We start from the raw sequence: 15,619 nt of genomic DNA, 5'->3' as shown, positions 1-15,619 counted from the left end.
TTCATCCGAAAATTTCTCTGCCATTCTCAAAACCCCAGATCCCCGTCTCTCAAAGGATCTCTCCATTGGCCAATTTCCATCCATCCATCCATCCATCCATCCATCTTCTTCCGCTTATCCAGGGTCGAGTCGCGGGGGTAGCAGCTTCAGAAGGGAGGTCCAGACTTCCCTCTCCCCAGCCACTTCTTCCAGCTTCTCCGGAGGAATCCCAAGGCGTTCCCAGGCCAGTCAAGAGACATAGTCCCTCTAGCGTGTCCTGGGTCTTACCCGGGGCCTCCTCCCGGTGGGACGTGCCTGGAACACCTCACCAGGGAGGCGTCCAGGAGGCATCCTGACCAGATGCCCGAGCCACCTCAACTGGCTCCTCTCAACGTGAAGGAACAGCGGCTCTACTCTGAGTCCCTCCCGGATGACTGAGCTTCTCACTCTATCTCTAAGGGAGAGTCCAGACACCCTACGGAGAAAACCCATTTTGGCCACTTGTATCGGCGATCTTGCTCTTTCGGTGATGAGCCAAAGCTCAGGACCATAGATGAGGGTGGGACCGTAGATCGACCGGTAAATCGAGAGTTTCGCTTTTTGGCTCAGCTCTCTCTTCACCACGACGGACCGGTACAGCGGCAGACGTTGACGGCAGACGTTGCGCCAATCCGCCTGTCAATCCTCCCTTCTTCCCTCATTCGTGAACAAGATCCCGAGATACTTGAAATTCTCCACTTGGGCCAGAACACCCCCCCCCCCCCCTCCCCCGACCCGGAGGAGACACTCTACCCTTTTCCAGCTCAAGACCATGGCCTCGGATTTGGAGGCACTGATCCTTATCCCAGCTGCTTCACACTCGGCTGCGAACCTCTCCAATGAGAGCTGCAGATCAAGTTCCGATGAAGCCAACAGAACCACATCATCCGCAAAAAGCAGAGATGCAATCCTAAGGTCACCAAAACGGATCCCCTCAACACCTTGGCTGGATCTCTCCATCGGCCAATTTCAGTGGCGCAAAAGGTGGCTATGCAGTGCATGCAACGCATTGGGGTGCTGCACTAGAGGGGGTCCAAAAACGATGTGGGGATTTTTTTTTTCTTCTAGTCAGCATTTTATGTACTTAACAGCTGTTTGTGCATGAAATGATCAATAACGGAGGAACAGCACTGATTAGGCCCCCCTCCCCTACTGCCAGCCGCTCTCCCCTCCCATACAGGTAGCTTGGGCAGCGTCCCTTCGAGAACGAGCAGAATTTGTAGTAATGCCTTGACAACAAGGAGGTAAAGATGGGGCGCAGAAAAAACTCCGGGGCACAAAACAGAAAACGGAAGAGGGGAAAGGATAAAGATGTTGGAGAGACGAAGAAAAGCTTTTCAAAGTGGTTGAAAGACAGTAGGTAAGTAATGTCAGTGTATCAACAAGAGAGTTGTATTTCGTGCCACAACATGAACGCGGATTTATTCAAGCCTGTCCCGGAGCGCGGACACCACCAGTCCTCCGCCTCGACGAAGAACAGCAGGAATAAACCCGAACACGGCAAACCCGAGCTGGCTCAGGTGGTGACGGACCCCAAGACGGGAAGGTCCTACAGTAAAGGGAAGTTGTTGGTGGTTGTTGTTGTCTCCGCCCCGTATTGAACAAATACGGGATGCGATTTATTCTGTATTGCTATAAATGTCTGATAGACACACCTATCACACACATCTCGACAATAAGTGTAATAATAATGACCAAATCAAAACACGGGAAATATTAGGGTCAGCTAAATTGTTGTTGCGGGAACCAAATAGGACCCCACAAAATGAGGTTGTTGTCATGGTTACCCAGAGACGGACACTACGCAGCCACAGTGAGCTGCTATCAACCAGTGTCTTTAAAATGTTATATATGTATATATATACATATATAACTTCGATTTTGTATTGTACTATTATTTTTCTCAGTATTTCACAACAAATTTCATATATATATGATTATGATATAGCTATTATAAAATATCTCTGATGTAATTATTGTGAAACACTTTGGTCAGTTAGGATTATTATAAATGCAATAAATAAACTTTAATATACTTTTAGTCTGGTCAAGTCAGTTTGTATATTTTGTTAGGGCATCCTGTTTTTATTATAACTTTATGTTTTGTGTTTTGCATAAAATAGGTCATGTTTGTATTGTCTCCCTGATGAAAATTATCTTTTGTCCCAACTCTGTCGTATTAACATCGATTTTATTTCTGACATGTTGCTTAATATGCCTTGTCCAATTTTAAAAAATTATTTCAATGTAAAAAAAATACATACTTGTCAGATGTATTCCATTGTTGACATATAACATTTCTAAAATAGGAATTTTGTACATTCATTAAATATATCCTAACTGTATAACTATAATAACACAGTCAAGTACTTAAAAATATTGAGAAATGTAATATGGGTATGACAGGCAATCTAATGATATTGACGTGTGAAAAAAAAATATTGCACCTGTGAGGATTATGTGATCACAAGATGCAAGGAACATTGAACACATGAACAAAATACTTGACCCCGTGTCGAAAATGTGACCCACACTGAAAAAAATTAACTTAGGGGGTTATCACATTAACAAAAGAATATCATGTACTTTTAACTAAATAATTTCATGTTTCAAACAAAAACATGATACAATCATGTTGGATAAACAAGAAATTCAACAACTTCATGTTTATGAAATTTAATCATGTTGAGATAACATGATTCATTATAGTCAGACTGATATAGTGCTGAAGCCGAGTGAGATCACGGGATATCACGCGAGTTCACGTGAGACAATCATTTTTTGTCTCAACTTGAATAACGTATTCAAGTTAAGACAACGTGATTCAATTTAGTCAGATTCATTTCCCTCTGAAGAGGATCTAGTGAGATCAGGGGATCACGAGAGATTATGAGACATCACTGTTTTGCGCCTGGGAAAAGTTTTAGTTACACATTAAACTATAGATATTTGATATTCTCTGCAGGGCACTATTGGCATTTAAGAACTGTTAAAAAAAGTCTTTCACTTTAAAAAAAAATTGTCTTTGAATTAACATAATTAAATCATGGAAAGGATTTTCACACGATTAAATAGCTTTCTTTCAGCATGAAGCATGTTTGTTGTGCTAACTCAATTTTCATGAGTTGGATCAACGTAATAAGTAGTGTGAAGGTATCACTGTAACATAAGTTGGTTTCTTAGGTGTACTGTGGTGGCGCAGGGGTTTAGCACACTACACATTTGGAGGTCTTAGTCCTTGACGCAGACGTTGCTGGTTCGACTCCTGGTCCTGGCAACCTTTGCCACATGTCCTCATCCTGTCTGGCTACTGTCTCAAAAAAATATGAGCCACTAGCGCTGCAAAAACTCTTTGGAGAAAAAAAAAGGTTGGTTTTAGCTAAATTTCAATTAATCTTCGTCAAGTAAATTATTTGGTCCAAAGCATTGCAAATTAGTTGGGCTGGCTCTTTTAAATTACATTGGGTCCAACTATAGTAAATCAATCAACCTTAATAAATTAAATTGAGCCAACACATTTGCTTTAAATAGGAGTAACAGAATTACATGGTGCTGAAATAAAGCAACCAGGTGGAAATCCTTTCCATGATTTTTTTATGTTCATCCAAAGAGGTATTTTTTTCAGTGCATGTGATTTTCATGTGATTATTTTTGTTGATTATGTGAACCACATGTGAAAAATGGGAACCATGTGATGGTAAATGGACTGAACTTATATAGCACTTTTCCAGTCATTTTGACCACTCAAAGCGCTTTACACTAGTCACATTCACCCAGTCGCACTCACAAAACCCCAAATTGCCTACCGATCTGCGTATAAATGTGTGTGTAAGTGCCTTGCCCAGAGGCACATTGGCATGTGACAGGAGGAAGCTGGAATCGAACCTACAACCTTCCAATCGCAAGACGACTACCATTGAGCCACCTTCAACAGACACTTTGTTAGCTAGCAACCCCAGCCTGTCACCTAGCAACCTAAACTGAATTTCAGCGTGTTTGGTCATCTGGTTATACTGCTGTATGCATTGTATATTGGCTGCTGGAAAAGACAAGTTGACTTTTTATTCAGAAATCACTTGGTTTTTGGATAGTAAGTCAGAAATCTGCACAACCAATTCTAGAATAAATGATAGTAGCAAGAGAACCAAAAATAGCTCAATCTGAAAGGAGCTCAAAATAGGCAGAACTGACCAGACCAAAATCTTATCTAAGAATGATTTTGTGCAAAAACATTTCATGAACATGCGTTGTATAGCTCATTTATCTATGCCACCCTGTGCAAGGAAGCATAATAAGTCACCCTCAGCATGTTCGCTAAGTCTTTAAATTCTAATTTCTTGGATCAGTGTATACTGTGGAATAATGTGTACTTTTAGGAAATTTAGCTACTGTCTTAAATGTTTCCTACTCGTCAATGATCTTACAGAAGAATGAAAGAAATAACATTGTTTGAAAATAACTATATTTCCTTTTCCAGGTGTATGATCTCCAAAACTTCAGTCTCTAACCTGTTGATTGGTTTCCTCAGTATGGAGGAATTGTTCTGCCTTAATCCAAGAGCACACATTTTCAGTCTGAAAGCAAGACTTTATGTTTTTTGTTTTACAAGCATTACAAGTTTTGAGAAGAAAGACATGAAGTCCTGCTTTCAAAATTTAAATGTAAGCAAAAGTATTAAAAATGCCCTGCGACAGACTGTCGTCCTGTCCAGGGTGTACCCTGCCTCTCGCCTGGAACATAGCTGGAGACAGACACCAGCAGCCCCCAACCCCATTAGAGACAAGGGTGAACAGAAAATGGATGGATGGATGGATGGATTAAGTATTAAAAGTTTTGAGAACAAAAGACATAAAATTCTGTTTTCAGACTGAAAATGTGTGCTCTTGGGTTATGACAGAACAATTCCCCCATACCTTGGCAAAGTATTAAAACCACTGTTTCTACACTCTAAGGAACTGACAAAACTCTTTCTTTGTCGGTTCCTGCTAGTCATGGAAATTCTTTCCCTGGTGACTGGAGATCAGACAGAAAATTTCCTTTACTGATTGCAAGTTCAGTTGCATTTTAGTGAAAACACAATTTTATTCATAACATGTCAGAAAGAACCTACTGTAACAATACAGATCATAACTGACTTGACTTTATCAAATGCTGTGACGTGTTTTTTTCCATGCCACAGCATCATTTCCATACAATTAAATAAAACATCAAATTAACAATGAAAAAAGAAATTACAAACCAAAATCAAACACAATAAAAGAAATGGTCAGACCTTCAAATAGAAATTGATTCATGGGGAAAAGTGGATATAAAGTGGAAAATAAAGTAGCAAGAAGCTTAATTTACGTCCAGCAGAGGGCAGCACTTTTTCATGAGGTCTAAACTGCAGCTTAAAGATCGAGATTTTTTTTCTTACAAACCAAAAGATCCTTTAAAAATAAAGAAACGGCTGTTTCTACAAATGCTTTTAACTAATTCAAGCTGATCTATTGTTTTCCATAAACCAATACTAACTAATATAGAACATACCCGTTTGAAAAAATAATAATAGGAGCTTTGCATGCTTTCATTTTGCCTGCATGGGATCTAGGCTGTGAACATTCAATAACATTCTCTGAAAGGGGGCTCTGCGGGTTATGGAAGAGTTAAACTGGAGGATTTCAGAATTACTTTTAATCATTTTTACACTAAAAAACAGTTTTCTAAAACTATGGAAGGAAGCTTTAGTTAGCTTATTTCTGGAAAACAGATTGCTTGTAAAGCCATAATTTCACCCCTTATTTCAGGTCTAGTTGCTGTTATCTGCTAATTAAAGTGTTCCTTTTAAATTCATACTCTCGTCATAGCCATTAATGTTACAGCTTTGATTTTTAATCTTTGGTTTAGAAGGACTTCTTTGTCAAAATCACGATATACATAGTCTCATACATAAGTTTCATTTTAATCATTCCATCGTTTTCACTTCACTTTTCACTTCAGTGAAACACTACAGCACTTTCAAAACCTTTCACGAATTGCAGTCAAACAACATGATTCTGACACCACAATGTTCACAAACCTTAAAACACAGTTAATACTGTGTTTTTAGGTTTGACTATCAGAATCTTCAGAGGGCATTTGGCTTCTCCATGTTCAAATCTGAAGTGTCATTTGAAGCAGGTTTTCTTCTTTCTCTCTGTCTGTGAGGATGTTAAACTAGTTGCACTGGGGTTCCAGCAGTTTCCAGTTCTCTGTAAGCTTTAGCTGTGTGGATTTTATGTTGTTTAAAATTCTTTAACCAAGGCTGAAACAATTAATTAAGATGAATCACTTATTGAAATTAATTAATTTAGTAATTGATTGCTTACTTGAGCATATGGATGCAAAAAGGCAATTTGCTTACAAACTGAACAAAAATATACAGATTTTGCATTTAAGATTTTTTTTTAAAAATCCTTCATAAATATGTTCTATGCATGTGGGATAGTTTTAGCTTCAACAGTTCACCCCATACTTGATGCTGTGACAAGCAGAAAGGGCTGAGCTTTTTAACATGTTGATGTTAGAAGTATTTTTTAGATGCATCCTTTGCATCAAATAATCAAGCTTTCACTAAATTAATAGTTATTACATTTTAGATAAGAAATTGTTTATTCTCTTTTTAGTGTTTAAAAAAAGGAATTTAATTATTTATTTTGAATCTCTAAATGTATTTCTGGTTTTGTATAAATACAAAATCTGCAGAATGTGAAACATTTTTAACCAATTAATTACCAGAATTATTGCTAGATTAATCAGTTTTTAAAATATTTGTTAGTTGCAGCCCTAATTCAATTTCCCTTTTCTGAGTTAACAATTTGGGCCAAACAGGTAAAACTTTGATTTTGGACTGAACAGTGCAGGCTAACATTAAACTACTGTAATAACAACAACTTGGAGAAATGTTACAAATTTACAGACAATGCCTAAAAGACTGGTCTGTGCTAGAAAACCATCCATTTCAAACCACATTTGGATTGTTTTTTTATCTAAATATTTCTAGACTAGACTTGTTTGGAAAAAAGTGATACTTTGTCCAATTTTACAGTTAAAATTAGAAAAATTACTTAAGCAGCATTGGTTATATCATTAGGTAATCTAGTGTTAATTTCATTTTTATATTCCAAAGAATATTTTCCTAAAGTGATAAGAATACTTTATCTTTGTATTCTTATTCCTTGTCCTTCCATTTGTACTGTATTTAATGTGTAATATGTGACTAACTTTTAAATATTTTTTGTAAATTGGGGCTATATAAGCAACATTTAAACTAAATAAGAACACACCTAACCACTGTTAACAGCATGTTACCAGTTTGTCAAAGATGACTTAGGAAGCAGTTTTGATTTTTTTTGTAAATTTTGTAAATTTTTTAATAAATTATTTGGGTTTTTAGCTGGATTAGTCAAACATGAGACTTCCTGCTGTCACTTCTGATGATTATTTCTCTTGATCCTTCATTTTTCAGTCAAATAAGAAGTCCTGTAAGCACTAATCGAACAGCTCCTGCCTTCTTGGATCTTCCATGAGTGATGAACTGGCAGGAAATGTGTGTATTAAAGTCCAAGCCTTTATAGTCCTGGTTTGTGTTATGTATCTGTTTTGTTGATATAGCATTGAGTTGTAACCCTGCTGAAAGCAGGGAGAGTGTTAATCAATATTCATTCTTCTTCGGCAATCTTCAAAATCTTCATATGTACAGCTTGTGGTTCTCAGTGATGATAACCAGCAGGATTCCAAGTGCGATACCAAGAACTGAAACAATAAAGCATCATTAATCAAAAAAATATATCCTTGGATAAAATGGACAAGTATGATAGGGCTACATTAAGAAAATAAAAAAGTTAAATTGCAAGAATAAAGTCTCACTGTTGGGGACGGGTTCTGTTTTGCGTTTGTCTGCTGCTGCATCTTTTTTATCCACCAGAGGGCGCCTGAGGTTGCTATTTCTGGTGGGGCGTGCAAACGGTTCGGTTCTGCATACCTGAGTTCTATCGCCTCATCATTCTTGGAGTTGAAAAGGAACAGACTGCCAGCACTTCTTCGCTGGTGTGTTATGTGTTAGCCTGTTTCGGTACTCTGATCCCCCCCCCCTCCCCCACTGAGCCTGTTCTCTGAGGTTTTTTTTCTTAGAAGTTCCGTTTATTGTTTCCTTTGGCTGCATTTGTCTTCAGCTGCCCCCTGTGACGCCGTGGATTCTTCCACTGAGGATTTCGCTCCAACTTTCTGGGCAATTTCCCCTCGGGACGCCGTGGATAATTACCCACTGGATGCCCGAGTTCCACCACCACCTCCTCCGACTGATCACAAGTTTTCCCTGGACCCATCAGTTGACAGAGAACTATCTCCCCTGTTCCTCTCCACATCAGAACTTACCAGTCTGCCCTCCACCGCAGCCTTCTTTACCTGGAACCTTGGAAACTAACAAGGATTCACTCAAACACCGTAGCCCGAACCTACAGTTAACCCCTCTCCGCAAGCCCGTTCCTCGGACCTCCATTTACCCCATTTCAACCTGGTTTAAATAAACATCCTTTCCTCTGATTTCTGTTTTCTCCAGTGGTAGTTCTGCATGTGGGGCAATCAATCTGATACCAACATGACAATACTATTCCAAGAATAAACTCGTATGAGAATAAAGCTACAGTATTACAACTTTATTCTTGAAATAAGTCATAATTTTTACAAAGTAGTATTATGATTTTATTCTCTTAATACTACAACTTTATTCTCGTATTATTTCAATTTTATTCTTGTAATATTATGACTTTAATCTCATACAAATTTATTCTCATAAGATGACTTCATTTCTTAGTATATCCCTAATGCTTCATCACAGACAACACAGTCAATTCATAATTAAACTTTTAATTTTGTCTAAACCAGGGTTTTCCATTTTGGAAGAGACATCTGACCAGTTAACAGATATTAACAATTGAGTCAGTAAACAGCATGACTAAAATAACACAAACATCGTCAACACCCAATATGTTTTTATCAATGCTATGTTTTTATTATTATTTCTTCAAACATTTCTAGGAGAAATGTGCTTTAAAATGAACATTTTTGATATTTTGTTTATTTTCTAAAGAGGATCAAGAACTCACAATGAAGTCCAGTCCCGGATTTTAGGAACAATTGGTCTAACTCCTAAAAGCAAATTGAATGTTTTGCAGCAGGAAACAGGTGCCAGTGCATCCTTAAAGATCTTAAAAAGTAACAAAAATGAAGGCTTTAAAATGTCTCAAATTAATTTTTAAAAAGCAAGTTGACCTCAAATACATGGTCCTAAATCTTGTCTTGGCAGGACTGTTTAATGCTGTATGTTCTGTTTGTTTTCGCTCGCAGAACTTTGAGTTGCACTCAAACATCTTCATTGCATTCTGTGACTCGAACTAGCTGCTACTTCCGTTGGTAGCTACTTAGCTAGCTTTTTTGCATCTACCATGGATGCAAAGGACTAATAATATGGGCCAATGAATTTAAATGGTTGATTCATGCTTTGAAATTTGAATTAAGGTGCATTTTATTTAGACGTTTCAGCTTTTAACCTGATAGTTTTACCTTTAGGGGAAGTAAATTCAACTCCTTAGAAAACAAGGACAAACAGTGAAAGAAGGAAATGCCAAACATTAAATCTGCTGGTTTTAGAGTCATTTTAAACTCCTGGGTGACGGACACAATGTATGTAAGTTAATTGCATTTAGTGTGTTTATGGATGTGTTCAGAACTAATGAAAGTCAAGTTAAAGGTTAAATATTGATTTATTGGCATGGAACCTACGGTTGCCATGTCAACAGCTGGTTGTCATCCTATTCATGTTAAATTGTAGTAAGAGAATCAAGAATCTGGTATTTACTTAGATGTTTGAATTTGTTCAACATGACCTAAAATCACTCTAAAGTGAACCTTTTGTGTATTATTTAAGAGCAAACAGTGGTTTGATGATTCTGTTTTATTTTTCTTTATAGCTCTTATGGTGTGTTCAACACAAAATAGTTCTGAAGACTTACTGCGAGCGACCATTATTCAGCCACGAATGCTATGAGTTACTGCCAATTTTTTGCCAGTTGACTGGACAAAATTCATACATTTCTGTGTAGATTTAGGTCTTTAAAAGTCTTAAGTTTGAGTTGGTTAAATCTACAGAAACCAGGAGAAAAGCTTAAGGATTCACAAAGTAAAAACGAGAAATCTTTAGTGGTATTAATTTTACCTTGGTGCACTGTAGGAAGCTGGGTTGACCTGAGAGGTCAAAGCAACTGAAGCTGCAGATAGACTGTTGGGGGACGGTTCCCGACTTGTGCTGTTTGGGGATGAATTTGAAGAAACTGAAAGGCAAAAGTCCAAACATAGTCAAAATCATACAATTTTTGCTTAGAGCAGTTTGATAACGTTTCAATCTTTGAATTTTGACAGAAATTACCTAGACTTTCAGTAAAAGGCATCTGCTACATAATTAAAAAGTGCTTACCTCCACCTGAAGCCAAAGGGCTGTACGACCTTGAAGTTGAGGCCTAAAACAGTTTTGAAATAGGTTTTGGTATTGTATGAGGAGGAATAAAAATATGCAAATATAAAAGTACGTAACTTGAAATGCCAAATCTTATTTGCTATATTTGTCGTGATTTGAGGAGTCGGACATATAAGAATGAAAAATGTGGAAGTTAAATCATTGCATAGTTTTAAATAACATATTTTTTAAAATCAATACAAGACTATTAGTATATAAGGTTGTTATTGAGGTAAAAACATGTACTTTAATCAACTTGTACAAAAAAAGTTATGTTTAAATTACTACAGGATGAAAATAAATAAAGAACTAAAAGAAGTAACAAAATGGACAATCTCGAATAGTATTTGCACTATTATTATTTAGAATTAGATAAAAATAATTATTAGTGGGTATAAACCCAGTGGAGTTTAATATCAAATTGTACAACCAACCATTCTGGAGTTGTAGCTGTGTGATTTGACTGGTAAAGTAGCTACAGGACAGTAGATCCTTTTCTCCTTTTGACGACGATTACAGAACCAAACTCGAACCACCTCCTTCTCCATGGAAAGTTGCTCAGAAATTAGAGTTATCTCCTCTGAGTTAGGCTTTGGATTCTGAAAACCAAAAAAAAATGACTGTCTGACTTTAGAAAATTATCTAATCAGGACAACTGTACTTTCAGTGACATTTCAGAACCATTTGGTAATCACTTTTCAAGATTGGGGGATGAAATAAAAAAATCTAGATTATATTTGTCTGTTTTTGTGTATAATAAATTTGTAGTAATCAGCAACATTTAGTAAACACAGCCATATCTAAGAGTCATTTCCTAAATATGTCAGTACTCTTTTGTTGACCACTTCTCTGACAGGAAAACAGTTTGAGGCTTAGAGGTAAACTAAATCCTAATATTAGCATGCTAACACATTGGAATGTGGACTGCTAGCATACATTGCTACTTTAAACATAATGAATTTGAGGTAGTTAGAATTGTTATGAAATAAAGCACATAATTCATTTTATGTAATGAAAGTGTCTGAAATCTACTTAACTTCACAGAATCTTGTACTAAGAACAAACAAAGAAATGTTTGGGCATAGCCTAGTTGAAAGATGCTTGTCTTTCAACTATGCCTAAATTCTGCATAATTTGAGTGTTAACAGTGAGCACAAGGCACAATTGATATGACAAAATGCAGTTTAGGCCACAAAGGTAAGCTAGGTGCCAATATAAAAATTATAATTATTAGCATTAGCATGACTGAAGCAGGCAATGACATGTTCTATTTTGCTAACACGCTAATTGTTGCTAATTGAAACATAATCGATTATACTGTTAAAATTTAAATACCTATTAAATAAAATGAAGTTTTATCTATCACAAAAGGGTTAAGCAGATCGTGTGCCCAAAAGCATTGCCTATTTATGCTTTTGCTTTTAGCAAACATGTTTAGCCATATTATGGCTAAATATTAGTATGCCAATTATTTAGACATGCTAATATGCCAGCAGGACAAAATTCACAACTTAAGTACTTAGAGTTAGAAGAGTTTAAAGCTCAAAGGTAAGCTAAATGCTAACATCAGCACATTAACACTACACTTTGTTCTAGCAAGCTAACATGCTAAACATCTGTTGATTATCCACCTTATTCCTAGCTCCCATGAGGCTTTGCATGAATTGTAAGTTTTGACTTCCTCCGCAAATCGGAACAGTCATTCGTTTACATGTTAGCAATTAACAGGCATTCATTAGAGGTTTTTTGTTGTTAACAACAAAATAAAGACTACGTGACAGACCAATACCATAACTGAAACTGGAACAATTGAACCTCAAAAATGAGCTATTTCCTATATTATCTGCGGTCTCCCGCTTTTGTTTTCTTTTGAAATTTGTGATATCTTCACCTTTAAGGAGTTCCACTCTCAGTATGTATTTCTACTTCTCTCAATTATTTCACCTCAGCTCATCGTTCTTAAACTCTGTAGCTTTCTGTGCTAAATCTGCTCCTTAATTACATCTTGTAACACAATTAACAAATATATCACTAAGAAGACCATCCATCCATCCATCCATCCATTTTCTTACACCCTTCTTCCCTAATGGGGTCGGGAGGGTTGCTGGTTCCTATCTCCAGCTACGTTCCGGGCGAGAGGCGGGGTACACCCTGGACAGGTCGCCAGTCTGTCGCAGGGCAACACAAAGACATACAAGACAAACAACCATTCACACACACACTCACACCTAGAGAGAATTTAGAGAAACCAATTAACCTGACAGTCATGTTTTTGGACTGTGGGAAGAAGCCGGAGAACCCGGAGAGAACCCACCATGCACAGGGAGAACATGCAAACTCCATGCAGAAAGGCCCCGGGCCGGGAATCGAACCCGGGACCTTCTTGCTGCAAGGCAACAGCTCTACCAACTGCGCCACTGTGCAGCCCACTACTAAGAAGACCACAAAGTTTTATTATTACTTCCAAAATTGCTATTAACTTTTGCTCAGTTAAGTTTTGTGTACATTGTAAATGCTTTTTATTATAGCTGATCATGTTGGTTTTCAGGTCTCCTTATTTTTTTTATTCCTCCTATAATTGATGGAGATGTTTATGCAATATAGTCATCATAACGCATTGTTTATAATGTATGCTTTATGCATTCTAATTCTATTGCTAATACCATATAAAAATAAAAATTAATGTTACCACTGCACTCCAGAACTGAGGGAAATTATATTTCCTGTCATCAGTGCAGTATTTATCGTGTCTTTTACTATTAAAGCAATATAGTAATAATATACCATAATAAACAGACTACTAAACTGTTCAAGTTTGTTATGTTGTTTAAAGATAAGCTTTTGAGCATTCTTAAGAGTTAGAATGTATAAATAATACCTATACATCAAGTCATGACAGTGACAGGTATGGTAGCACCAGTGACATGTGCTGAGGTTCATAGCTGGTGAGGCACTGACTTAATCCTAATCAGATTTACAAATATAGACCCCCTGCATGTTTTTGTTTACATAAGGAAATTTTGTGCATGCGGAAAACGCTGGAGGGCAGAAAGACTCTTCTTTAACTTGTCATCCATAGCCGCGCTGCCGCAGTAGAATAATTCCGTTAACTCAATCAATCTTGGACATGTAGATGTTGTGCGCACATATTAACTGCCCATGGATGTTTTCACAGAACCTTACTTCAATTAAAATTTTTTCTTTTGTCAAAGTTTTATTACGTATTTAGAATAAAAAAGGATCAGACTTTAAAAGATTTCTGAACCAGATTTTCTTATTTTTAATATATATATATATATATATATATATATATATATATATATATATATATATATATATATAAATTTTTGGGACATGTGGAGCACAGCATTTCGTGCTATGCTACACAGTAAAGGGAAAAACCGTTAAAGTACAACTCAAAACTATAAATATCATCATTTTTCGTCATTAAAGCCTGCTTTTATATATAACCAAATCTCATTATTTCTCAGTGTAATTTACACTTAGGGGTTCTGGTCAGGTCCTGAAACTGGTTAGCGGACTTGGGTGGTGCACAGAGACAAAGATGAATGAACTCCAACAATTGGGCATAAGAAACAGAACTGAAAGTTCATTTTTGCTTATCTTACGTCAAGAAAACGTTTCTCCAGTGTCAACTTGATGTTTGTTTCTATGCTTGTCCTCTTTTTTCTCTTGCGTCCGTAACCTTCCATCAGAGGCGGCAGAGAGGCTGAAGTGCTCATTGAGTCAGAGGGTGAATTCTCTAAAATAAAAAGAAACAAAAATTGCTCTTACCTAAAAATGAAAGTGAAAGAACCCACAGAACATGTTCAATAGTATTTTTGGTTGTAGAATTCTGCTACTGTTTTTGTTGTATAGTTTCTTGAGTTTCTTTGGTGTTTTGTCATATTGCAGTGCTTCTTAAAAACACTTTTTTCACATAACTAATACATTTTATTGACAAATATTTGCATTTCAGGATTTTTTTTAAGAAAATGTATTTAATACAGCTCTCTTACCATATAGTCTCATACTTTCAAGTATTTCAGTATACCTGCATCACTGAGCCACTTCTCCAGCAGTGGTTTGAGCTTGCACATATTCTTGAAGCTGAGGTTGAGCGCTTCGAATCGTGATATTGTTGTCTGGCTGAAATCATTACCGTAGAGTTTTCCCATCGCCAGACCCACATCTCCCTGTGACAAGACAAAGACACAGCAAAATAAATAAAGGAATTACAGGAATTAAATCTCTATGTACACTGCAAAAAACACAAAATCTTACCAAGTATTTTTGGTCTAGTTTCTAGTGTAAATATGATAAGGCGCTTTTCCACTAGACCGCCCCTCACCAGTAAAATCTCGGTCCGGCACTGTTCAGCCAGGCTGCTCTCAGACTCTTGTACCTACTTCAGGAGTAGTACTAGCAGAACGGACTGAGCAGGGTACGGCGCAGAAACAATTTTATTTATAGCTGACCACATTCATTGATTGGCTCGTGAGTTACTTCACTGAAAACTGCAAACAACATTTAGCGTTTAGTATTTAAAGTTTAGCTGTGGACCGCAGACATGTTGTCTGCTATCAGGGAGCAGAGTACAGAGTTTAATTATGAGTTTAATCAGGAGCAGCGGCAGGAACACATAAACTATATAATATTAACTTGAGAAATTAATTTGATTTAACATTTGGGTTAAACAATAATAACAATAATAATAATAAGTTTATGTGTGGCTACTGGTTTACATCTTTTGACTGTATTACCTAAATCCAAAAGGGTCCACATTCTATAAAATGAAATGCCAGAATGTTGTTATAGATATAGTGAAATAATCAGCTGATCTGAGCCTTTATCATTATTTATCCATTGGATTTCTATAAGACAAATTGAAATATCTGGCTTTATTTTAGTCCATCAGCACCTCAAGGTTCTCCATTGCTGAGTGTCTTTGCAAACATCAGTGAAAAGTAGAACACAGCTGCTACATGCTCACATCCTGCCCACAATAGTGAGGGTGGGATATGAACAGAGTGTAAAATGGAAAAGCTTGCTCACCTGGAGTGAAACCAA

General features: G+C 36.9%; 1 protein-coding gene across 2 annotated transcripts in view; it reads right to left on the bottom strand.

Annotated features, from left to right (window-relative positions):
- Positions 1-5,086: 5,086 nt before the first annotated feature.
- The window catches only part of pou2f3 (POU class 2 homeobox 3), a 35,624-nt gene continuing 25,091 nt past the window's right edge, over positions 5,087-15,619 (bottom strand). Inside the window, exons 8-13 of one of the 2 annotated variants that reach the window (XM_044141561.1) lie at positions 14,604-14,745; positions 14,179-14,312; positions 10,984-11,148; positions 10,511-10,553; positions 10,253-10,367; positions 5,087-7,791 (exon numbers count right to left, since the gene is read on the bottom strand). In XM_044141561.1, coding sequence (XP_043997496.1) covers positions 7,749-7,791; positions 10,253-10,367; positions 10,511-10,553; positions 10,984-11,148; positions 14,179-14,312; positions 14,604-14,745 — 642 coding nt within the window. In that variant the 3' untranslated portion in view covers positions 5,087-7,748. The remainder of the gene's footprint in view (positions 7,792-10,252; positions 10,368-10,510; positions 10,554-10,983; positions 11,149-14,178; positions 14,313-14,603; positions 14,746-15,619) is intronic. The other variant, XM_044141562.1, reaches the window with a different exon arrangement.

The sequence above is a fragment of the Gambusia affinis genome, linkage group LG15 (genome assembly GCF_019740435.1).
Source record: "Gambusia affinis linkage group LG15, SWU_Gaff_1.0, whole genome shotgun sequence".
Taxonomy (NCBI): domain Eukaryota; kingdom Metazoa; phylum Chordata; class Actinopteri; order Cyprinodontiformes; family Poeciliidae; genus Gambusia; species Gambusia affinis.
This window is presented reverse-complemented; position numbering and strand designations above follow the sequence as displayed.